The sequence below is a fragment of the Coregonus lavaretus genome (genome assembly GCF_964263955.1).
Source record: "Coregonus lavaretus genome assembly, chromosome: 21".
Lineage (NCBI taxonomy): Eukaryota > Metazoa > Chordata > Actinopteri > Salmoniformes > Salmonidae > Coregonus > Coregonus lavaretus.
The window spans coordinates 45940360-45967375 of NC_140008.1; the positions used below are offsets into that span (position 1 = coordinate 45940360).

At 42.8% G+C, this 27016-nt stretch overlaps 1 protein-coding gene and 1 pseudogene across 2 annotated transcripts in view; both read left to right on the forward strand.

The window, feature by feature from the left end:
- LOC311149256 (disks large homolog 1-like) overlaps positions 1-3612 on the forward strand; it is a gene marked incomplete at both ends in the record, with an annotated part of 38406 nt that extends 34794 nt beyond the window's left edge. The window contains 5 exons of the mRNA XM_084186361.1: positions 79-180; positions 1868-2040; positions 2120-2229; positions 2508-2599; positions 3506-3612. Coding sequence (XP_084042487.1) covers positions 79-180; positions 1868-2040; positions 2120-2229; positions 2508-2599; positions 3506-3612 — 584 coding nt within the window. The remainder of the gene's footprint in view (positions 1-78; positions 181-1867; positions 2041-2119; positions 2230-2507; positions 2600-3505) is intronic.
- A 4699-nt stretch (positions 3613-8311) lies between these two features.
- On the forward strand, positions 8312-25265 carry LOC311148668 (melanotransferrin-like; annotated as a pseudogene). Its single transcript has 13 exons — positions 8312-8360; positions 12589-12773; positions 12871-13021; positions 13207-13538; positions 13726-13888; positions 14072-14221; positions 14573-14669; positions 15744-15938; positions 16069-16222; positions 16496-16563; positions 24178-24365; positions 24577-24769; positions 25058-25265. The product of its transcript is annotated as a melanotransferrin-like (transcript).
- The last annotated feature ends 1751 nt before the right edge of the window (positions 25266-27016 follow it).

Here is a 27016-nt window from a genome sequence, read left to right on the forward strand (position 1 = left end):
AGTTGGTTTGTTATCTTAGTTAGTTATATGCTTATACAAGGGCAGTATTGATACAATAGATCCTTCTTGTCTGTCCAGTGAACTACACACGGCCCGTCATCATCCTGGGGCCAATGAAAGACCGCATCAACGATGATCTCATCTCAGAGTTCCCCGACAAATTTAGGTCCTGTGTCCCACGTGAGTACCAACATTTTTGTTACATAAAACAATTTGATGTTTTTATTTACATTTTAGTCATTTAGCAGACGCTCTTATCCAGAGCAACTTACAGGAGCAATTAGGGTTAAGTACCTTGCTCAAGGGCATATCGACAGATTTTTCACCTAGTCGGCTCAGAGTTACGAACCAGCAACCTTTTGATTACTGGCCCAATGCTCTTAACCACTAGGCTACCTGCCGCCCTATGTTGACCCTTGTCTTCTACAGTTGAAGTCGGAAGTTTACATACACCTTAGCCAAATACATTTCAACTCAGTTATTCACAATTCCTGACATTTAATCCTAGTAAAACGTCCCTGTCTTAGGTCAGTTAGAATCACCACTTTATTTTAAAAATGTGAAATGTCAGAATAATAGTAGAGATAATTATTTCTTTCAGCTTTTATTTCTTTCATCACATTCCCAGTGGGTCAGAAGTTTACATACACTCAATTAGAATTTGATAGCATTGCCTTTAAATTGTTTAACTTGGGTCAAACGTTTCGGGTAGCCTTCCACAAGCTTCCCACAATAAATTGGGTGAATTTTGGCCCATTCCTCCTGACAGAGCTGGGGTAACTGAGTCAGGTTTGTTGGCCTCCTTGCTCGCCACGCTTTTTCAGTTCTGCCCACATATTTACTATAGGATTGAGGTCAGGGCTTTGTGATGGCCACTCCAATACCTTAACTTTTTTGCCACAACTTTGGAAGTATGCTTGGGGTCATTGTCCATTTGGAAGACCCATTTGCGACCAAGCTTTAACTTCCTGACTGATGTCTTGAGATGATGCTTCAATATATCCACATAATTTTCCTTAATCATGATGCCATCTATTTTGTGAAGTGCACCAGTCCCTCCTGCAGCAAAGCACCCCCACAGCATGATGCTGCCACCCCCGTGCTTCACGGTTGGGATGGTGTTCTTCGGCTTGCAAGCCTTCCCCTTTTTCCTCCAAACATAACGATGGTCATTATGGCCAAACAGTTCTATTTTTGTTTCATCAGACCAGAGGACATTTCTCCAAAAAGTACGATCTTTGTCCCCATGTGCAGTTGCAAACCGTAGTCTGGCTTTTTTATGGCGGTTTTGGAGCAGTGGCTTCTTCCTTGCTGAGTGGCCTTTCAGTTTATGTCGATATAGGGCTCGTTTTACTGTGGATATAGATACTTTTGTACCTGTTTCCTCCAGCATCTTCACAAGGTCCTTTGCTGTTGTTCTGGGATTGATTTGGACTTTTCGCACAAAGTACGTTAATCTCTAGGAGACAGAACGCGTCTCCTTCCTGAGCGGTATGACGGCTGCATGGTCCCATGGTGTTTATACTTGCGTACTATTGTTTATACAGATGAACGTGGTACCTTCAGGCATTTGGAAATTGCTCCCAAGGATGAACCAGTGTATGTAAACTTCTGACCCACTAGAATTGTGAAACAGTGATTTATAAGTGAAATAATATGTCTGTAAACAATAGTTTGAAAAATTACTTGTGTCATGCACAAAGTAGATGTTCTAACCGACTTGCCAAAACTAGTTTTAATGACTCCACCCTAAATGTATTTAAACTTCCGACTTCAACTGTACCTAACGGTGTGATAACGAGTTTGCAAGGGTTGTCGATAATTAAATGTATCAAACAAATTTAACTACATTTGTTTGGTTTTCCAGACACGACCAGACTAAAGAGGGATGACGAGGTGGATGCCAGAGACTACCATTTTGTGATGTCCAGGGAGCAGATGGAGAAAGACATCCAGGACCACAAGTTCATCGAGGCAGGCCAGTACAACAACCACCTCTATGGAACCAGCGTCCAGTCTGTACGGGAGGTCGCTGAGAAGGTGAGGGGAGGGGGAAGTGTCAGCATACGGCTATGTTTTGATGTGATGAGTTGTCTTATCTATCTCTCTTTATGTCCAGGGGAAGCATTGCATCCTGGATGTTTCAGGCAACGCCATCAAACGACTACAGTCGACCATGCTCTACCCCATCGCTATTTTTGTCAAGCCCAAGTCTGTGGAGAATATCCTGTAAGTTAATTTCATTCAACATTTCATTTTAAGAGGCCAAAGCAATGGGAATTAAGGGGCAATGGGAATTAAGAGTTCAGACTCTGTGTGTTTTTATTCACAGTCACCTATTTGCTGTATATAGGGCAATGTCTTAGTCATTCTCTCTCTCTCTCTCTCTCTCTCTCTCTCTCTCTCTCTCTCTCTCTCTCTCTCTCTCTCTCTCTCTCTCTCTCTCTCTCTCTCTCTCTCTCTCTCTCTCTCTCTCTCTCTCTCCCCCACCCCTCTCTCCCCTATAGAGAGATTAATAAGAGGCTAACAGAGGACCAGGGGAGGAAGATGTTTGACAGAGCCATGAAACTGAAGCAGGAGTTCACTGAGCACTTCACTGGTGAGTCCAGCCCCCCACACCAGTCCACTCTCAACCTGCTTCATACACTACATCTATTTCTGCACTCAGCATGATGACAAGTGTCTGATGTAGCAGATCCCTGAATTAAATAATGGGCAAAATACAGGAAAACCTGTCCTAGCTATAATATACACTGAGTATACAAAACATTAAGAACGCCTCTTTCCATGATATAGACTGACCAGTTGAATCCAGATGAAAGTTATGATCCCTTATTGATGTCACTTGTTAAATCCACTTCAATCAGTGTAGATGAAGAGGAGCAGACCGGTTAAAGAAGGATTTTTAAGCCTTGAGACGATTGAGACATAGATTGTGTATGTGTGCCATTCAGAGGGTGAATGGACACGACAAAAGATTTAAGTGCCTTTGAATGGGATATGGTAGTAGGTGCCAGGCGCACCGGTTTGTGTCAATAACTGTAACGCTGCTGGGTTTTTTACGCTCAAGAGTTTCCCGTGTGTATCAAGAATGGTCCACCACCCAAAAGGACATCCAGCCAACTTGACACAACTGTGGGAAGCATTGGAGTCAACATCGGCCAGAATCCCTGTGGAACGCTTTCAACACCTTGTAGAGTCAATGCCCCGATGAATTGAGGTTGGTCTTAGGGCAAAATGGGGTGGTGCAACTGAATATTAGGAAGTTGTGCCTAATGTTTTGTGTACTCTGTGTATGCATTTAGTATCTTTGAGATGTAGTAAGTAGCCTTGCTCGAGCCTTGGCTTGTGCGAGCCGGAACGGCTCATAGGATAAGGAGCCTATATCCTGTTTCTGCAGCGTGAGGCAGCTTAATCTACAAGTACACTCCCGATACAGGACACTAGTCTATCACTGAGATGTAGTGATGTGTCTAATGTATGTCCCCTCTGTGTGTTGCTGCAGCTATAGTCCAGGGGGACTCTCTGGAGGAGATCTACAACACAGTGAAAATCATCATCGAGGAGCAGTCAGGACCCTTCATCTGGGTTCCTGCCAAGGAGAAGTTGTGAAAGGAGGACAGAAGAGATTACCCTTATTTTCTTTAAGTGGTCTTCATATCGTCTCTGGTTTTACATGTCTTCTTATTTGTTTAATGTTTACCAACCTGGCCTGCTGTGATCGCTGGCCCTCTTGCCCAGACCTTAGGACCCCTCTCCTACACACACACCTCTCCATCTTTCACTCACTCTCTCACATACACACACAATTATTTAACGCTGTCTGTCTCTCTTTCTCTCTCACACACACACACACACACACACACACACACACACACACACACACACACACACACACACACACACACTCTATGTGGTTTTCTTGGGCTGTCTCTCACACAGACTGGTGTCTGGACCTTGTCTCTGGATGTTTTTCCTGCTAAGGGGGAAAGGCTCTGCCTGACCAGCATCATATGAGGAGATTTTTCTGGTACTATTCCTTAATATTTAAGGAACATGATTTAGATGCAATATTAATTATATATATATATATATATTTTATGTATAGGTTTGTCAAAGGAAATGACATGAGGCAAAACGTAGCATGCTATAGCTTTAAAGAGCATGTTTCGGACAATTTTGACATTTGTTTTTGTTGTTCTTCATTTCTCCTTTAGACTTGTATCTGAACTGCTTTACTCAGCCATTCTTTTCACATGTTGTATATCCGCGCACACCAACTGTGTCTCTGCTCACCTGAAGTAGCCATACATACCTGTTTTAGTCTATTCGAACTGCACAGAGGTAACTAGGTGAGTGGTTAGTGGATTTCACTCTGGCACAAAAAGGTTGTTTCTATCATTAGCCGCCTTCATTCACTCCAATCCATTATGGTTTTCATCTATTCATGTCAATAAGCTTTTGGGGGGTTTACTTCCCGACCAGAAATAGAGTGAATGAATGAATGGCTGTTTTTAAACTGACTCCAGGAGTCCATGTATTAATATTAGTAGGAAGGAAGCGAAACACCAATGCAAAAAAGCAAAATAATGAATTGTACTCTGAGATTTTAACATATATTTAACCCTCAGTCTACTGCCTATTTTGTTATAATAAAATGTCTATGTTGAGCTTTACTAATTTTCTTTGCATTGTCGAACCAGAGGATAGGGTTGGGGGTTAAGGTTAGGGTTGGCGACCGGACACATGTAAACCCCGACTCTGAACTCCAGTGACTGGCTGGGGTGTAAACTGTGTGTGTTGGTGAAGCAGTGGAAATGTAAACTAACCTATGTGTTGGCAGCTGGTTCTCCTCTCCCCCTGTCCATTCCACTTCCCTGTGAGTTGTATTTTTTCATGTGATGTGCATGGTTTTTAAAAGCAATAGTCTTTATTAAATAAAAAACAAGGAAACGAAAGACAAAAAAAGGATCCTGTTCACCAAGGATTGTGACAAGGTCATATCTTCAAGCTCCGCGAGGGGATCCTCCAGACAGACACACAGCAGGAGTGTGTACACACAGCAGTAGACAGTCCTCAAGAGTGTGTTCGTATCTGAAGGGAAAAGAGCTGACAACACGCTCCGAAGCGCAACGCCTTTACATGTCCTCCGGAGGGCGCCGTGCTGGAATCCTCCCTCTCGCTCCTGCTTCCACACAGATGATTGTTTTCTATACGACTTCTTCTTCTTCATCAGTTCAGCACAGCTTTCTATCTATCTCACTTTTGGATTTGAGTCTGTAAATCATCCCCTTCCTGATTCATTCCATTTGTCATAAAGAGGAGAACTGCCAATAAATCCTTTCTCATACATCCCAGTGCTGTGTGACTATTCCTTCTGGATGTGTCTCTCTCTGCCTCTACTGAAACTCTTAGGCTAATGGTGTCCTGTTTTGTAATTGATTTAAGTCCACTCAGATAGAAACACTCTTGTCAGAGTAATGCAGAGAGTTCCAGGATCCCCAAAAGCATTAGCATAAACCAAAAGTTACATGTGCACGTAAAAATGAAAAAGAACAACAACAAAAAATCCATGTCTACTTTGGGGGCTTTGTGCAGATACAAATACTTACTATAGTATGTGCTTACTATATTATTGGAATTCATTCATCGCAGGCATTTTATCCACTGCTTTTTAGTCTTCTCCTAGGGAAAATGTATAACGTTAAATCTATTTTCGTGTTGTGAGTATGTGACATGGACATGTCTGATGTGTCTCTCAGTTGTTTTAAGAAATGGATCAGTCTGCTACTGTGATTGGCTACAAAATATAATTTTATCAATAAGAACTTGGCACACAGACTCTCTCAGGATGTTCATGGGTTCATGTCCTAACTGTAGGGTAAGCAACATTTATTTCCTGTTATGAACAACTGTCAAGTTTGATGGGGCAATAAAGTACAGGTATCTGTAAGTGGCCAGGTATCTGTAAGTGGCTTGTGCAAGGCTACTTACTTATCTTTAGTCAGGTAGTTGATATGTAGTTCCACCGGACAGGAGGCATCTGATTATTTCATGATCCCACTTTAGGAACGCCAGCTCTGTACTGATCTCTATGGTCCCCAAAATACAGTGCCTTGCAAAAGTTTTCAGACCCCTCGGATTTCTTCACATTTTATTCTGTTACAAGGTGGGATTAAAATTGATTTAATTGTCAGTTTTTGTCAACAATTTACATATAATACTCTGTAATGTCAAAGTTGAAGATTTAAAAAATATATATATATAGTCATTGCATAAGTATTCAGCTCCCTGAGTCCATATATGTTAGAAACACCTTTGGCAGTAATTACAGCTGTGAGTCTTCTTGGGTAAGTCTCTAAGGATTGTGCAATATTTTCCTATTATTCTTTTCAAAATTCTTCAAGCTCTGTCAAGATGTTGGGGATCATGGCTAGATCGCTATTTTCAAGTCTTGCCATAGTATTTCAAAGCTGTAACTTGGCCAATTAGGAACATTCACTGTCTTCTTGGTAAGCAACTCCAGTGTAGAATTGGTCTTGTGTTGTAGGTTATTGTCCTGCTGAAAGCTGAATTCCTCTCCCAGTGTCCAGTGCAAAGCAGACTGAAGCAGGTTTTGCTCTAGGATTTGCCTGTGCTTAGCTCTATCCCATTTGTTTTTATCCTAAAAAACTCCCCAGTATTTGCCGATGCCAAGCATACCCATACCATGATGCAGCCACCACCATGCTAAAAAATAAGGAAGCAGTTACTCAGTGTGTGTTGTGTTGGATTTCCCCCAACATGGGGCTTTGCATTTAGGCCAAAAAGTGTATTCCTTTGCCATGTTATTTTGTATATTTGTGTTTTCTTTTCACTCTGTCATTTAGGTCATTATTGTGGAGTCACTATAATATTGTTGATCCATCCTCTGTTCTCTCCCATCACAGCCATTTCACTCTGTAGCTGTTTAAAATCAGCAATGGCCTCATGGTAACATCCCCCAACAGTTTCATTCCTGTCCTGCAGCTCAGTTCAGAAGGACGACTGGGTGGTTTAATACATAACTACACCATGCTTAAAGAGATGTTCAATGTCTGATTTGTTATTGTTACCTATCTACCAATCACTGCCCTTCTTTATGAAAAGCTCCCAGGTCTTTGTAGTTTAATCTGTGCTTGAAATGAAATACTTGACTGAGGGACCTTACAGATGTTGGGTTAGTCATTTAAAAATCATGTTAACCACTATTATTTCACAAAAAGTGAGTCCATGTAACTTTTTATGTGAATTGTTAAGCCAAATTTTACTCCTGAACTAATTTAGGCTTGTCTTATGGATACAAGTGGCAAAACAAAAGTTGCCACTAAATTCTGAGGTTACAATGGTTTAGTTTTATTCTAGAAAACCTGTGTTTTAGATTTTAGAGAGATTAACAACTCTTACATCATAATGCTTCATATATTTATACATGTTGTAATGGGGGAAGAAAGCTATTACAAAACTATTACATCATATTGTGATGTGAACACCTGGCCAAATTGCTGTGGCTGAAATGCTGTAAAGCCAGAGACCCTGCTTGAATTCACTCTGATCCTGATTGAGTTTAGGAGAGAGAACGGAAATGCAACCAGGCAAATCTGTTTAGATTGCTGATAAGGTTTTACTGATGCAGGGCACGCACAAAACTAAATATGAAGATGTCCACATCAGTTAATGGAATATGAGCTTGAGCTTCACATTTAATTTATCTCCTTTTATCCTAGTCAGGAATTACTTTTGTGAAAATTTTTATTTGGTTGTACTGAAACACTGGTAATTAAATAAACAAGAGAAGAAATAAGAAAGACAGTAGCATTGGAAATTAGTTATTTAGGACGATGCACTTTTATTAGTAGTTTTCACAATATTTCTACATTTGAAAAAGTGCAACAAGATTCCAGAAATTTTATTTGTCATTGACTGCGTCAGGCAGAAGAAGTTACTACAGTTACTATGTCCAACCCCCACGTCCTTGAAGTGTGGACGATGGAAAAACACAGAGCAGGGCCAGCAGAGGTGGGGTCTTCCTCGTCAATGGCCTCTTTGTGCTCGGCCTTGCCAGACACCAGCTGTAGGAACATGTCATCCCAGGTATGAGAAACTTCCTGAGGAGTCTCCGTGAAAAACCTCGATAGAATGTCTTGTGATTCTCATACAATTCTGTTGTAAAATACTCATAGGCATTATGCGGAAAGCTCGACATAGAACTTGAACTTTGGAGCTGCTATCAGAGGTTAGGCAGTTAGAAATAATACTACAGGACCTGGCATTCTCACACCTGGCTGACACCATGGCAATGTGGATACTTGTCGCCTCTCTAATATTAGGCCTTCAAACTGGTGAGTTTCCTCAATATATTAGTATAGGACCAATGTAGGCCCTTTATAATAAATGAAATATCTTAATCAGCCCATGTTCTTTCATATTCATTCCTTTTGTATTATAAAACAGTAGGCCTAATAGCTGACCAGGATACATTTGAATAAAGGTTTGGTTTACATTATTTTCAAAAGATTTTTAACATATACACTACCAGTCAAAAGTTTAGACACACCTACGCATTCAAGTGTTTTTATTTATTGTTACTATTTTTTCACATTGTAGAATAATAGTGAAGACATCAAAACTGTGAAATAACACATATGGAATCATGTAGTAACCAAAAAAGTGTTAAACAAATCAAAATATATTTGAGATTTGAGATTCTTCAAATAGCCACCCATCAACTTCACACAGAAAGAGGAAGGCATATCAAGTAAATCTGTTCACTGGTTCATACAGATGAAGTCGGAAGTTTACATACACTTTAGCCAAATACATTTAAACTCAGTTTTTCACAATTCCTGACATTTAATCCTAGTAAAAATTCCCTGTCTTAGGTCAGATAGGATCACCACTTTATTTTAAGAATGTGAAATGTCAGAATAATAGTAGAGAAAATTATTTATTTCAGCTTTTATTTCTTTCATCACGTTTGCAGTGAGTCAGAAGTTTACATACACTCAATTAGCATTTGATAGCATTTCCTTTGAATTGTTTAATTTGGGTCAAACGTTTCAGGTAGACTTCCACAAGCTTCCCACAATAATTTGGGTGAATTGTGACCCATTCCTCCTGACAGAGCTGGTGTAACTGAGTCAGGTTTTTAGGCTTCCTTGCTCGCACACACTTGTTCAGTTCTGCCCACAACTTTTCTATAGGATTGAGGTCAGGGCTTTCTGATGGCCACTCCAATACCTTGACTTTATTGTCCTTGAGCCATTTTGCCACAACTTTGGAAGTATGCTTGGGGTCTTTGTCCATTTGGAAGACCCATTTACGACCAAGCTTTAACTTCCTGACTGATGTCTTGAGATGTTGCTTCAATATATCCACCTAATTTTCCTTCCTCATGATACCATCTATTTTGTGAAGTGCACCATTCCCTCCTGCAGCAAAGCACCCCCACAGAATGATGCTGCCACCCCCGTGCTTCATGGTTGGGATTGTGTTCTTCGGCTTGCAAAGAACCCCCTTTTTCCTCCAAACATAACGATGGTCATTTTGGCCAAACAGTTCTATTTTTGTTTCATTAGAGCAGAGGACATTTCTCCATAAAGTACAATCTTTGTCCCCATGTGCAGTTGCAAACCGTAGTCTGGCTTTTTTTTGGCGGTTTTGGAGCAGTGGCTTCTTCCTTGCTGAGCGGCCTTTCAGGTTATGTCGATATAGGACTCGTTTTACTGTGGATATAGATACTTTTGTACCGGTTTCCTCCAGCATCTTCACAAGGTCCTTTGCTGTTGTTCTGGGATTGATTTGCACTTTTCGCACCAAAGTACGTTCATCTCTAGGATACAGAACGAGTCTCCTTCCTGAGCGGTATGGCGGCTGCGTGGTCCCATGGTGTTTATACTTGCGTACTATTGTTTGTACAGATGAACGTGGTACGTTCGTGGTTTGGAAATTGCTCCCAAGGATGAACCAGACTTGTGGAGGTCTACCTTTTTTTTCTGAGGTCTTGGCTGATTTCTTTTGATTTTCCCATGATGTCAAGCAAAGAGGCACTGAGTTTGAAGGTAGGCCTTGAAATACATCCACAGGTACACATCTAATTGACTCAAATTATGTCAATTAGCCTATCAGAAGCCTATAAAGCCATAACATCATTTTCTGGAATTTTCCAAGCTGTTTAAAGGCACAGTCAACTTACTGTATGTAAACTTCTGACCCACTGGAATTGTGAAACAGTGAATTATAAGTGAAATAATCTGTCTGTAAACAATTGTTGGAAAAATTACTTGTGTCATGCACAAATTAGATGTCCTAACCGACTTGCCAAAACTATAGTTTGTTAACAAGACATTTGTGGAGTGGTTGAAAAACGAGTTTTAATGACTCCAACCTATGTGTATGTAAACTTCCGACTTCAACTGTATGTAAGTTGATGATTTACTAGAGATTCAAGTAACTTATTTAATGCACCTGAAATGCACTTACAATAACATAGATTGTGGAGCGAGAGACCCATTTAACTCAGAGTACTTCACCCCTCATCCTGTAAGCTGGCATGCATAAGACTAAATTGGTTGATAATTATTTGAAATGATGAGTCAAATCCTATTAAAGGGGACAAGGTCATATCCCTGACAACGTCAACTTATTCCCTAGCTGTCACGATCGTTAATGGAGGAGACGGACCAAGGCGCAGCGTGATAAGCGTACATTTTTATTAAGTACACAACACACGAACAAAACAACAAAACGAACGATACGTGAAGTCCTGAGGTTAACACAACACAAACCTATACGGATCAAGATCCCACAACCTAACTGGTGCCAACAGGCTGCCTAAGTATGGTCCCCAATCAGAGACAACGAGCTACAGCTGTCTCTGATTGGGAACCACCCTGGCCAACATAAATCAACACGATCTAGAACCAAAACATAGAAAACTAAACAATGAAAATCCACACCCTGGCTCAACATTTAAGAGTCCCCAGAGCCAGGGCGTGACAGTACCCCCCCCCCCCCCAAAGGCGCGGACTGCGACCGCGCCACACCAACACAACAGGGTAGGGGCCGGATGGGCATTCCGCCTCGGCGGCGGATCCGGCTCCGGGTGTGACCACCACTCTCTCTCTACCCCCCCGTTGCGCCCCTGGTCTGGTCTGGCCCCGCTGGCCGGAGCTGGACTGAACACCGGTGGAACAGGCAAGGGCCGTGCCGGACAGACGACGCGCACCACTGGCTTGGTGCGGGGAGCAGGAACGGGCCGGACCGGGCTGACGACGCGCACCACTGGCTTGGTGCGGGGAGCAGGAACAGGCCGGACCGGGCTGGCGACGCGCACCACTGGCTTGGTGCGGGGAGCAGGAACAGGCCGGACTGGGCTGGCGACGCGCACCACTGGCTTGGTGCGGGGAGCAGGAACGGGCCGGACCGGGCTGGCGACGCGCACCACTGGCTTGGTGCGGGGAGCAGGAACGGGCCGGACCGGGCTGACGACGCGCACCACTGGCTTGGTGCGGGGAGCAGGAACAGGCCGGACCGGGCCGGCGACGCGCACCACAGGCTTGGTGCGGGGAGCAGGAACAAGCCAGACCGGGCCGGCGACGCGCACCACTGGCTTGGTGCGGGGAGCAGGAACAGGCCGGACCGGGCTAGCGACGCGCACCACAGGCTTGGTGCGGGGAGCAGGAACAGGCCGGACCGTACTGGGAACACACACCACTGGCCTTGTGCGGGGATCAGGAACGGGCCGGACCGGACTGGTGACACACACCACTTGCTTGGTGCGAGGAGCGGGACTGGGTTTCCTTATAAACCTCCGCTCCCTCTGCTGCCTAACCAGTACCTCTCGTCGTGCCTCTACACTCTCCTTCTCCCTCATGACCAATGGCCCCCGTAACCTGGTGGCCTCCTTTCCTAGTCTGCAGATTCGCCCTGTAGCTGCCTCCAGCAGCCCCGTCGTCCACGGCGTGTGCCCCCCCCCAACATTTTTTATTGGGGTTGCCTCTCGCGTGTCCGTCGTCGGCACGGTTGGCGCCGTTTCTCCTCTCCTACTTGGGCATTTACTTTTGCCCATGGCCCTCTGCCCGCGAATATGTCCTCCCATGACCACCATTCGCCCACCTGGGACATCGCCAACTTCTCCTCCTGGGCACGCTGCTTGGTCCTCTGGGGGTGGGATCTTCTGTCACGATCGTTAATGGAGGAGACGGACCAAGGCGCAGCGTGATAAGCGTACATTTTTATTAAGTACACAACACACGAACAAAACAACAAAACGAACGATACGTGAAGTCCTGAGGTTAACACAACACAAACCTATACGGATCAAGATCCCACAACCTAACTGGTGCCAACAGGCTGCCTAAGTATGGTCCCCAATCAGAGACAACGAGCTACAGCTGTCTCTGATTGGGAACCACCCTGGCCAACATAGATCAACACGATCTAGAACCAAAACATAGAAAACTAAACAATGAAAATCCACACCCTGGCTCAACATTGAAGAGTCCCCAGAGCCAGGGCGTGACACTAGCAAATCACAATCACCCTAACACTGACCCCTGACCTCAACAGGAGAGGGCACCACCTACTATGCGGTTGCCGTGGTGAAGAAGACAAACCCGAGCATTAACATCAATATGCTGAAAGGCAGGAAGACGTGTCACACAGGGAAGGGCCGTACCGCCGGCTGGAACATGCCTCTGGGATACCCCATTGACCAGGGCAAGATGTCTCCAAGGGCTGTGACATCCCACAGGGTAGAACGCACAAAAACACACACACACACTCACACTCTACACTGTAGGTGTTCTGGAAACCAAAACACTAAACTGTGTGTGGTGTGTTTCCTCCAAGGGGTGGCAGATTTCTTCAATGCCAGCTGTATCCCTGGGTCACAGGGGGACCCGCTCTCCCTTTGCCAGCTGTGTAAAGGCAACGGAGCTGGACAGTTCATATGTGACAAGACTGAAAATGAGAGATACTACGCTTACAACGGTGCCTTCAGGTAAAGTAACCCTCTCATGCTGATACTGTGCAGCCTTTACGACTATACTCTCAGCGGTTAACCCACAGAATATGATTTCTATGTGTTAACCACTATACTGTGCTCTCTCTGTCTATCTCTCTCTGTCTTTCTTTCTCCCTTTGTCTCTTTCTCTCTCTGTGTCTCTCTCTCTCTCTCTGAGACAGATGCTTGGCTGAAGATGCAGGGGATGTGGCCTTCGTGAAGCACACCACAGTGGCGGAGAACACAGACGGTAGGCTGAGCTCTTCTCTATCCTCCCAAACCCTCCTTCCCTCTGCCCTCCACCTCCTTTGCCCCCTGTTGGTGTATAACTGTATAACCCTGTGTCTGTTTTTTCCTGCTGTGTTCGGACTACGAGCTGCTGTGTAGAGACGGGACCAGGGCCCCAGTGAGAGAACACCACCGGTGCCACCTGGTCAGGGTGCCAGCCAGGGGCATCGTGGTCAAATCTGACATCAGTGGCACAGCGGTCTACGACATGCTGACCAAGGGACTGGTGGGTATTCTTCATTACATTTCTATTTTTTGTCAGATTTATTTTTTGTTCTGTGTTGTGTGTTATATATAGTATGGTCTGGCTGTTTCTCGCTATGGCAAAGACACTCTTGAGACGTAGTCAGAGGTACCCTGGTCTTGTTGTCTAGATAACCCTGGTTTAATACTGGTTGTGTTTTTTTTATCAGAAGAAGTCAGGTTTCCCCATCTTTCAGCCGGGCGAATTCGGCGATAATTTGCTGTTCAGTGATTCGTCCACAAAGTTCCTGGCGGTGGAATCTGATGATCCTAAGGTGTGGTTGGGCCCCATCTACCACAGCACTCTCAAAATCATGGACTGCATCCCAAAGGGTGAGACGACCTCTGACCTCCCTCTCTCTCTCTTTATCTCTCTCTCTCTGCCACCCTCTCTGCCTCCATCTCTCTCTCTCTCTCTCTCTCTCTCTCTCTCTCTCTCACTCTCTTTCTTTCTCACTGTGCATGTTTGTTTGTATTAAACGGACTATGGTCCTTTCTGTGTGTGTGTGTGCAAAGATGCCCCAGTTCCTGCGTTGGTGTGTGTTGTCCAGCGGTGAGCAGCAGAAGTGTGCAGACATGTCCGAGGCCTTCAGTGCCAAGTCTCTGCTTCCCAGTATCCAGTGTGTGATGGGATCGTCAGTGGAAAACTGCATGAAGAAATTCCAGGTAAAACAGACACTACATTTACGTTTTACTTTTATTTAAAGGGACACTTCAACACTTTTTAACCACATATTCATTATCTCCAACACCATACCAGCCTCTTCATGTGAAAACAGTGTTTTTTTATCTGATGAGATAACTAATGAATTGAACTCTTATGTATGTGGAATAGTTCCAAAAGTACAAACCCAACCCATCTGTCACTTCAGACTCTCAAAGTATTAGAAAGAAAACAAATACTATGTGAACCCAAGTTTGGTAGACTCACAGGGCTCTTTCTACATGGGCTGTTGAAAGAGACTAGGGTGTAGGAAACTTATATCTCTGATATCCTTCCCTTGTGTGTGTTTGTAGAATAAAGAAGGAGATGCCATTACCCTGGATGGAGGTTACATCTACACAGCAGGGAAGACCTATGGGCTGGTGCCTGTTGCTGGGGAGAGCTACACAGGTAGGACCCCTCTACCACCAATTCAACCAAGCAGAAACGGACATGTCCTCAATACTACGTTTTGCTTAAAACAGCAGTCAGCAGTAGAAACAATAACAAAGCAGCCTCCCCACCCCTGGTTCGGTAAAAAGCTGAGGGGTGGGGCTGGAGAAATGTTATCACTCTCAAATTCATAGACAGAGCTATGGATGCAAGGACTGACCATCCATGATATCAACATGATAGTTTAACCATGTTTTGAGGCTGTATAGTGTTTGTTTGTATTTTCTTTGTTTACAAACATTGGAGTAAAACAAGCTTATATTTTGGGTTCTGATGGGGTACGACAGTTGAACTAAGGCATTTATAAGTTATATTCTTCAAGAATCAATGGGTATATATCATTCAGTTATAGGTCCAAAAATGGATGTAGCAACGGCTGATTGCCCCTTTAAAGGCTCAATGCAGCATTTTTTATATCAATATCAAATTATTTCTGGGTAACATTTAAGTACCTCACTGTAATAGTTTTCCATTAAAATGTGCAAAAACAGCTTTTTAGCAAAAAAACTTTCTCAAGCAAGAATTTTGCTAGGACTGTCTGGGAGTGGTCTGAGTGGGGAGGGGAAAACTGAAAACTAGCTGTTATTGGCAGAGAGGTTTGGAACTGTCTTTGTTATTGGTCTATTAACCAATTTACCGCAAGGTGATGTCACTATGGAAAGTCGAAACTCCCGCCCCTTGCAAACCTGCTGATTAGAAGGTCCTGTGTAGACTGTATTTTCAACCAGCAATTATTAGGAAATAATACTGATCAACATTTTTCACACTTTTACACTATTAGTTTCATCAACTGTTGTACAATATGATATAAAACACACTTCTGCTGCTCACCGCTGGAAAAAACACACCAACGCAGGAACTGGGCCTTTAAGTTCCTTCCACACATGGGGTTTGATCATGTGATGATTTGCTGCAAATCAAATTGCCTTTTGGGACAATAACTAAACACACAATAAACCCTCTTCCTCTTTTCCTCTTTCCCCTCCTCCTCCTACCTCTTCCTTCTTCTCCTGCTCCTCCTCTCTCTCATAGGGGACAGTGATGGCAGTATTTACTATGCCGTGGCGGTAGTGAAGAAGTCCAACCGCGATATCACCAAGCTGGAGGACCTGAGGGGGCTGAGCTCCTGTCACACTGGCTATGGCCGTACCGCCGGCTGGAACATCCCCATAGGCCTGCTCATAGAGAAAGGCCTCTTCAGACCCGCACAGTGCCAGATACCACAGGGTAGGTCATAAACCAGGGTGTGTGTGTCTGTGTGTGTGTGTGTGCATGTGTGTGTGCATGGAAGCATGTGTGTTCATCTTACTTTCCTACTGTCTGTCTGACCCTCTCTGTCTCCTTCTGTCCACCTCAGCCGCTGGAGTTTTCTTTAAGAACAGCTGTGTCCCTGGTGCCAATCTGCCTGGTTTCCCTGACAACCTGTGTGGCCTATGTGTTGGGGACAGCAGCGGGCAGAACAAGTGTGAGAAAGGCAAGGACCTGTTTGACGGATATGATGGAGCTTTCAGGTACAGTACATCTCACAACTTAATGGTACACTTAAAGAGTTTGGCTCAGACATAGATTTAGACATAGAGATTTAGAGTTGTATAACAGGCACCAAAATGTGCCAAGACAATTCCATTGCAGTTATAACACCAATTACAGTGTTATATTCAATGAGTGTATGCCAAACTATGTACATGTTTATTGGCTCTGGTTTGGTGCAATGTTGGATAGGGAACATACTAGGGATAGATAGCGTCATTGACTTTCATACAATGTTTGTTCATTTGAATCAGGTGTTTGGCCAAGGGAGATGGAGAGGTAGCCTTCATCAAACACACCACTGTCTTCCAGAACACTGATGGTAAGTGTGTGTGTGTGTGTGTGTGTGTGTGTGTGTGTGTGTGTGTGTGTGTGTGTGTGTGTGTGTGTGTGTGTCAGAGTTATTATAATAAACTAAAACTGAAACTAAAACGAAAACTAATCATGAAAAAAACGATTTAGTAAACTGAAATAAATCATTAACAAATCCGTTTGAAAAACTAAAACTATACTGAAACTATTATCTTTGACTCCAAAACTAACTACACTAAAATGAAAACCATCATGAATAATGTCTGATGGGGGTTTTCAAGCTTTTTTTCTAATGGGGTTTTCAAGCTTCTGAATTTGGCGGGTCACATTGAGATTTAATTTATAATTTAAAGGTAGACTCAGTGAAATGTTGTTGCCACGAGCAGCACCGCAGATATTGGGTGCGTTTGAGTGGTAAAGCTAAAGCAACCGACTGTAGACGAAAGTCAAGGAGTAAAGTCAGGCTGGGTTGCATCTGCGACAGCCAAAAGTCAGACACTATTGTTGTTTTCAAAAAGCAAGGCTCAGATCAATATGACAGTGTTCCCATTGTTTATAAAAGGTTTTCTTTATAATGTTGAAATAAACATGTATCTAACCCCCATATCACATACTCACAAACTGAAATCATAATATAATATTATGTGTGTACACATTGTACAATCAATCAGTGTGAGAGAGACTAAAATATCACATTTATTTGCATACATCCACTGTACACATAAATCACAGTAAATTGGTTTCTGTTTCAATCATGTCTTTGGTCACGTTTCCGTCAAACAAAAACACCCTAATAATGCAGGCGATGGCTGCAGGATGAAGTCGGTGAGGAGCAACTACAGAAACTTGCAGTCGACTGCAGTTAAAACTTCATGGCCTTTGATCACATAATTTGTGCAAAGTTAATGTCGGCATGTACAGTGGCTTGCGAAAGTATTCACCCCCCTTGGCATTTTTCCTATTTTGTTGCCTTACAACCTGGAATTCAAATGGATTTTTGGGGGGTTTGTATCATTTGATTTACACAGCATGTCTACCACTTTGAAGATGCAAAATATTTTTTCTTGTGAAACAAACAAGAAATAAGACAAAAAAACTGAAAACTTGAGCATGCATAATTATTCCCCCCCCCAAAGTCAATACTTTGTAGAGCCACCTTTTGCAGCAATTACAGTTCTCTCTGCTACCGCACGGCAAGCGGTACCGGAGTGCCAAGTCTAGGTCCAAAAGACTTCTCAACAGCTTCTACCCCCAAGCCATAAGACTCCTGAACAGCTAATCATGGCTACCCAGACTATTTGCACAGCCCCCCCCCCACCCCATCTTTTTACGCTGCTGCTACTCTGTTCATTATTTATGCATAGTCACTTTAACTCTACCCACATGTACATATTACTTCAACTACCTCAACTAGCCGGTGCCCCCGCACATTGACTCTGCACCGGTACCCCCCTGTATATATAGCCTCCCTACTGTTATTTTATTTTACTTCTGCTCTTTTTTTCTCAACACTTTTTTGTTGTTGTTCTATTTTACTTTTTTATAAAAAAATAAATGCACTGTTGGTTAAGGGTTAGGGTTAGGGTTAGATAAGATAACAAAATACAAACAAAAAAACATGTGATTTCTATTTATTTTTTTGTTCCATTATCTTTGAAATGCAAGAGAAAGGCCACAATATACTATTGCAGTTTAGGCGCAATTTAGATTTTGGCCACTAGAAAGCAGAAGTGTGTGTGCAAAGTTTCAGATTGATCCAGTGAAGCATTGCAATACTGGACTATCTTGTATCAGGTCTGCCCAAATGTGCCGAATTGGTCAATTGACACATTTTCAAGTACATAACTATAGAGAACATACAAAAATGATATGGTAACACAAAATGTAAGTTTACACACTCCCAGGAATGTCATACATGATGGATCATTAGCTTATACACTAACTTTCACACATCTAGATGGCCGGGCGGGGTGGGTGTGGAGCCAGAGACAGCAGGGGTTCAAACTGTAGAACCCAATTCCTACATTTGAATATAAAAATGGATTTTATCAAACAAAACTATGCTACATTTTATCTCTGGAACTCTCAGGATGACAAATCAGAGCAAGATTACTGAATGTAAGTATATTATTTACCTTCAGAGGTAAATGTATCAATTCAGGTGCCGTGATAAGTTTTTTGTTGTTGTGCACTCTCCTCAAACAATTGCATGGTATTTTTTCATTGTAATAGCTTCTGTAAATTGTACAGTGCAGTTATATGAACAAGAATTTAAGCTTTCTGCCCATATAAGACATGTCTATGTCCTGGAAAGTTTGCTCTTAATTACAACAGTCATGCAAATCACATTGGCGCACATTAGCTCAACCGTCTGGGACACCGATCCCGTAGAGGTTAACAGAAGACAGGTCCAATCGGGTCCAGTTGGTAAATCTATGTTAATTGCACATACCCGAGACCCGTGGCAATAATATCAGACCGGACCCAGATCCGAGACAAAAGTCACCGGTCGGATCTCGGAATTTCGGGTCTGTTGGACCCGTGGAGACCTCTACTTCATGCTGCTACAACGTGGTAGCTACGGGACCAAAACAGTAGAGAAGTTTAGCCTCACACTTCTACGCTCCTGAGCCCTATACTACATACCTGGTTTGAGGAGTTAGCGAGGTAACTTTGGTCAACTCTGAGTTCAACTAGGGATTACTGGTACCACTAAAGTGGTTCACCTTTAAGGCAGGTACCAACACATTTATACAGAACAAACCTGCTCCGGGACAGGCTAACTCATGGCTAACTCCATTTATACTAAATGAAGTGTCTGAGCCACGAGTTGAGGCCCAATGAAAGCAGATTCCTCCTTCTCGCATCATCCCCTTCTTTTGAGAAAGACGATAAAATATTTTATGAATAATTTGTTTTGTGTGTAAAAAAATTGTCATGTTAAAATACCTATCACATTTAGTAATGACAGAATGCATTGGAAACTTCACACACAATAAAACTTTTGTATGACTTCTCGAAATGAGTGGGGGAAAAGGTGCCTAGCAGTAACCGAAAGGTTGCTGGTTTGAATACCAGCGCTAACAAGGTGAAAAATCTGCTATTGTGTCCTTGAGCAAGGCACTTAACACTAATTTGCTCTAGGGGTGCCGTACTACTAAGGCTGGCCCTGTAAAACAACACATTTCTACTTTGTTTTACTGTGGCTGACTCTGTAAAACAACACATTTCACTGCACCTATCCGGTGTATGTGACAATAGAAAACATATATTTTTATTATTTTTTATTAACGATACGTAATAATATAAAGACTGCACTTCTAAAAGCCTATTTCACATCATAGCCAGCTGAAATTGAACGATAACTTTTCTTTCGTTTTGATTTTCGCACAAATGAAAAGGTGGCACTGACTCTCCCATGGATTGATGTTGCAGCATTGTCTCAGTGAAGAGTTCAGCATTCCACTAGCCACGTGTGACATGCACACGCAGTTACAAGCCTGCTAGATTTAGCGGCAGGCGGACAAGCAATATCCACCGTCGTAATACGAATGAAGCCTGAGCTGGAATGTGAAGCTAACTGAAGCTGGCTAGCTTTAGAAAACCCTGAGTAGGGGCTCCATATGATCCACATCGCGGAAATTCAGCTTTACGGTGTAATTGAAATTTTACAGAAATGTTCCCGCTTTACCGGAGACTGCATTTACGGTAAACACTGCTTATGTCAGCAAAATCAGAAATTACTTTTAAATTTCTATCGCAGAATCTGTAAATTGACATCCCAAAAAACACAAAAACTAAACACATAAATGGCTAACCTTCCACATATAGGCTTCTTTGAGGCCCTAACACTAAAACTAGAACTGAAACGAAATAATATAAAAACGTCAAACAAAATAACATGTTTTTATCAAACTTAAACATAATAAAAACTAGTAAACTGGATCTGAAAACTAACTGAAAATGAACTGCATTTCTAATGAAAATCTTAAAACTAATAGAAAAAATATATACAGTTGAAGTTGGAAGTTTACATGCACCTTAGCCAAATACATTTAAACTCAGTTTTTCACAATTCCTGACATTTAATTTTAATAAAAATTCCCTGTCTTAGGTCAGTTAGGATCACCACTTTATTTTAAGAATGTGAAATGTCTGAATAATAGTAGTGTTACGTGTGAAATGTTTTTCTTTCTCCCAATCTTCCTTTGTGGTGTGTGTGGATCAGAGTGGTTGTTCTGTTTGTGGGTTCTGGTCATTACAGGTGTGCTGAGTTGCGGCTGACGATGGTGGGCGTGGCTTGGGTCCGGAGTCCTGGCAGCTGTGGCTGATTGACTAGAGTATAAACTGTTTGCCGTGTGAGCTCGAGAGGAAGAGGGGGTACTTTTTGTTTGGCTGAGGATTTGGTTATTGGTTGTTTTAATTTATCTTTGTTTGTGTTCCAGCCTGTCATCCTGTTGTATTCCACCCTACCTGGGTCCTGGAGAAGGGAAAGGTAGTTCTGCCCATGGGTGTACATTCACACAGAGATAACCCACTGTTTTACACTCTAGGTTAGCCGTGCGGGTGTCACCCCTGTATTTGTGGTAACAGGTAGGAAAGCTGGTTAAGGGTTAGAGTGTGATAGGAAGGATTAGGTGTGTAGAAGAGAAGGGATCTTTTGTTTATTTTCATTACTTGGACCCCGATCCCAAACATTCCCTTCTCTTACCTTCCCTGGTTTGTTTGATTGGTTTTTGTTTTATTTACTGTTTCTTTATGGGTGTTGTATAATTCTGTTTAATTACTTTACTAAATGTCCCTGAGGGCTAACATTGAGTTCAGGTTGTTGTGTCTGGTTATTTTAGTTCATTACACCCCACATTTCTTCCTCATCCATCTAGTTTACATTGTGTGCGCAGGCACGGGCATTTACGTCTCCTCCTCAGACGATCTACACCCTAGGGGAGAACGTAACAGAGAATTATTTATTTCAGCTTTTATTTCTTTCATCACATTCCCAGTGGATCAGAAGTTTACATACACTCAATTAGTATTTTGTAGTATTGCCTTTAAATTGTTTAACTTGGGCCAAACGTTTTGGGTAGCCTTCCACAAGTTTCCCACAATAAGTTGGGTGAGTTTTGGCCCATTCCTCCTGACAGCTGGTGTAACTGAGTCAGGTTTGTAGGCCTCCTTGCTCGCACACGCTTTTTCAGTTCTGCCCACAAATGTTCTATAGGATTGAGGTCAGGGCTTTCTGATGGCCACTCCAATACCTTGAATTTATTGTCCTTAAGCCATTTAGCCACAACTTTGGAAGCATGCTTGGGGTCATTGTCCATTTGGAAGACCCATTTGCGACCAAGCTTTAGCTTCCTGAATTATGTCTTGATGTTGCTTCAATATATCCACATAATTTTCCTTCGTCATGATGCCATCTATTTTGTGAAGTGCACCAGTCCCTCCTGCAGCAAAGCACCCCCACAGCAGGATGCTGCCACACCCGTGGTTCACGGTTGGGATGGTGTTCTTCGGCTTGCAAGCACCCCCTTTTTCCTCCAAACATAACGATTGTCATTATGGCCAAACAGTTCTATTTTTGTTTAATCAGACCAGAGGACATTTCTCCAAAAAGTACGATCTTTGTCCCCATGTGCAGTTGCAAACCGTAGTCTGGCTTTTTTATGGCGGTATTGGAGCAGTGGCTTCATGGTGTTTATACTTGTGTACTATTGTTTGGTAATTGCTCCCAAGGATGAACCAGACTTGTGGAGGTCTAAATTTTTTTTATGAGGTCTTGGCTGATTTCTTTTGATTTTCCCATGATGTCAAGCAAAGAGGCACTGAGTTTGAAGGTAGGTCTTGAAATACATCCACAGGTACACCTCCAATTGACGTCAATTAGCCTATCAGAAGCTTATAAAGCCATGACATCATTTTCTGGAATTTTCCAAGCTGTTTAAAGGCACAGTCAACTTGTTTATTTTTTTGTCATTTAGCAGACGCTCTTATCCAGAGCGACTTACAGGAGCAATTAGGGTTAAGTGCCTTGCTCAAGGGCACATCAACAGATTTTTCACCTAGTCGGCTCGGGGATTAGAACCAGTGACCTTTCGGTTACTGGCACAATGCTCTTAACCGCTAAGCTACCTGCCGCCCCACACTTAGTGTATGTAAACTTCTGACCCACTGGAATTGTGATACAGTGAAATAATCTGTCTGTAAACAATTGTTGGAAAAATGACTTATGTCATGCACAAAGTAGATGTCCTAACCGACTTGCCAAAACTATAGTTTGTTAACAAGACATTTGTGGAGTGGTTGAAAAACGAGTTTTAATGACTCCAATCTAAGTGTATGTAAACCTGCGACTTCAACTGTATACTGAACAAAAATATAAGCGCAACATGTAAAGTGTTGGTCTCATGTTTCATGGGCTGAAATAAAAGATCCCAGATATTGTTCATATGCACAAAAAGCTTATTTCTCTCAAATGTTGTGCACAAATGTGTTTACATCCCTGTTAGTGAGCATTTCTCCTTTGCCAAGATAATCCATCCACCTGACAGGTGTGGCATATCAAGAAGCTGATTAAACAGCATGATCATTACACAGGTGCACCTTGTGCTGGGGAAAATAAAAGCCACTCTAATAAAATGTGCAGTTTTGTCACACAACACAATGCCACAGATGTCTCATGTTTTGAGGAAGCATGCAATTGGCATGCTGACTGCAGGAATGTCCACCAGAGCTATTGCAAGAGAATTGAATGTTCATTTCTCGACCATAAGCAGCCTCCAACGTCGTTTTAGAGAATTTGGCAGTACGTCCAACCGGCCTCACATCCGCAGGCCACGTGTATGGCATCGTGTGGGAGAGCGGTTTGCTGATGTCAACATTGTGAACAGAGTGTCCCATAGTGGCGGTGTGGTTATGGTATGGGCAACTATGGACAATCTATGGACAACAAACACAATTTCATTTTTATGATGACAATTTCAACGCACAGAGATACTGTGAAGAGATCCTGAGGCCCATTGTCGTGCAATTCATCCACCACCATCACCTCATATTGCATGATCATGCACGGCTCCATATATCACAAGGATCTGTTCAACATTCGTGGAAGCTGAAAAGGTCCCAGTTCTTCCATGGCCTAAATACTCACCAGACATGTCACCCATTGGGCATGTTTGGGATGCTCCTGATCGACGTGTACGACAACGTGTTCCTGTTCCTGCCAATATCCAGCAACTTCGCACAGCCATTGAAAAGGAGTGAGACCACATTCCACAGGCCACAATCAACAGCCTGATACAACTCTATGCGAAAGAGATGTGTCGTGCTACATGAGGCAAATGGTGGTCACACCAGATACTGACTGGTTTTCTGATCCACGCCCCTACCTTTCTTTAATGTATCTGTGACCAACCAAGGGTGGCTTTTTGAAGAATCTCAAATAGAAAATATATTTTGATTTGTTTAACACTTTTTTGGTTACTACATGATTCCATGTGTTTTTTCATAGTGTTGATGTCTTCACTATTATTCTACAATGCAGAAAATAGTAAAAATAAAGAAAAACCCTTGAATGAGTTTGTGTGTCCAAACTTTTGACTGGTACTGTATATCTGTTCTCTAGGTAACTCAGGTGAGTCGTGGGCCATTGACCTGCAGTCTAAGGATTTCCAGCTCCTGTGCCCCCAGGGCTCCAGGGTGGAGGTGACCCAGTATGGCCACTGTAACCTGGCCCGGGTCCCCTCCCACGCCGTCATGGTACGGCCCGACACCAACATCTACGCCCTCTACGGCCTGCTGGACAAAGCACAGGTAAGACTGACTGGGCCAGTGGTTGGTTGATTGATTGATTGATAGTACACATGTAGCATAACATCATAGAAAGAAAGAAATTACCCCTTCTATTCACACCTTAAAAAGTGAACATTAAACAATTAACTACCGGTACATGTTTATTATTAACGACATGCTGATAAAACTAAGTGGTAGTTGATATACTTTCCTCCTCCTTATCTCTCTCCATGACTACTATAGTAGTCACATGCATTCAGAGTTCAAGATGTTTGACTCGTCTGAGTACCAGGGCTCTGACCTCATCTTCAAAGACTCCACTGTCAGTATGATCAGAGTGGCTGAGAGGAAAACCTATGACCAGTGGCTGGGACAGGGCTACATGGACTCATTCACCAACATGGAGTGCAACTCCTCTGCTAAAGGTACAGTGTACACACACACACACTTTGATCTCACTCATTTTACTGACAGTAATGCTTTGAAAATAGTAGCTTTCATATGTGTTGGTGTACTGAATACAGGAGGTTGGTTGCACCTTAATTGGGGAGAAAGGGCTCATGGTAATCCCTGGAGCGGTATCAAATACATAAAAAACATGGTTTCCAGGTTTGATGCCATTCCATTAGCTCCGTTCCAGACATTATTATGAGCCATTCTCCCATCAGCAGCCTCCACTGGTACTGAAGTATGTTTGTGTGTTTTTCCTGCAGTACTGTCCTCTGTCTCCCTGCTCCTGGTGGCACTGATGAGCTCCATCTTCATCTGGGCGTAAGAAGACTTGTCCTTCCCCAAACCCAACCCCCAAACCCCATCCATGTTCCAGCCCCAACTCTAACCCCTGTCCCAGCTCCAACGTCAGCCCCAGTCCCACCTTGAACATTTCAACCCTAGCCACAGTCCCAGTAACAACCTAAACCTATGTTCTTGTCCCAACCCAAATATTCCATTCCCAGTCCTAACCCCAACCCCAACCCCAACCCCAGTAGCCTACTACCGCTGTAGGGAATCTCTCCTCTCCTGCCAAAGCACCAGCAATAACACTGAACATTACCACCCAATGAACCGCAACAGCTTTTCCTGTCTTTAGGAGATGCTGCCTCCGTCCCTTCATCTGTATGTAATTCATGGCTTATTATTGTACTACAGATTTGCTTACTACTGTATATGTTGATGTTAGGATTTGGTCATTGTTGTTGAGTCAGTGAGTCACTTATTGAGCCTGTCTCTCAATGGGGAAAAGAGAATACAGCTTTATTTGGTTGAGCCATAGGAGATTAACTCATTCCCAACCAGAGATGAGGAAGGACGTCATTGCTATTATGCTTACCGACGGTAACTGCCATATCAGTGCATATGCTTTTAACTGTTACATACTTTACTATGCAGTGTTTGTCTTTCCCAAGGATTTATGTTGCCTACACTAACTATTGTGAGGACTACTTATGGGCACGAGCTATATCTGCAAATATGCCGTGTTTTGCACATTCTGCCTCTACTGTATAAGCTAATGCCATATCAGTGAATATGCACTGCTTGAACAACAGGATGTTGTGAAATGTATTGAAAAGAGTCGAAGGGGTGTTTTCTTCATATGTTCCTCCCAAATACTGAAAATACTAATATTGCTATTAGCTATAGTTTAGATCCATATAATATGGATATCTTAAATATAGGGTTCTAGCGCGATGCGCCCAGAATATTGTACCACTACTACATCGAGTCACTATAAGTTGATACTTATCCATTATTTAATGCTTTCCTTGTACCTATGTTTGTCCTGTGTAACTGTGGGCTTTTCTTTGGGTGCTGAAATCCATGGTTTTTGATCAAATGTGTGTCAAACTGCGCCCCGTAATCAACTTTTTTCCAATGAGTAGGAAGTTACAACTTCAAGCATGCACTACCACTCAATACTTTTGTAAATATCCTTTATTTAATGCTTACTATGTCCCTGTGCATGTCCTGATTGCTCTAGTTGTATTTTTACATGACGCTCGGGTACCATATCAGTGTATATGTACTGACTCATGCTTGCCTTCAAAGTCATAGCAATTGAAATTATAAACAATACGCCGAGAGTAGTGATTCTAGTCGGGCAGGCGGGTGAAAGTAGCGTTCGATTGAAGAGCATGCATTTAGTTTTTCTAGCGTTTAAGAGCAGTTGGAGGCTACGGAAGGAGTGTTGTATGGCACTGAAGCTCATTTGGAGGTTTGTTAACACAGTGTCCAATGAAGGGCCAGATGTATACAAAATGGTGTCGTCTGTGTAGAGGTGGATCTGAGAGTCACCAGCAGCAAGAGCGACATCATTGATATACACAGATAATAGTTGCCACGCCAGTGTGTCTGCAGAAGTATAGCTACATACTGCTTCTTGAAGCATTCTCTGCTGTTCTTATAAAAAATCTGCATATGAAAACTGGTGTCCCAATGTGAAACATTTAACTGTAGTAGTAGGTTCTGAATGACATAACCTGTATCCTGTACATTGTGTCAGTCAGAGTATCTACAGAGGTGAGTGTCAAGGGCTGTGCAACACATTCTTAGTGGACGTGACGTTCTGCACGTTGATTGTGAAAGTCGGAAAGTTTATGAAATGTACTCTCACTGACACAATCCTGGATAGACTAGTCCTCCCGTTCTTTGCTGTAACTGCAGTTTGAATCAAT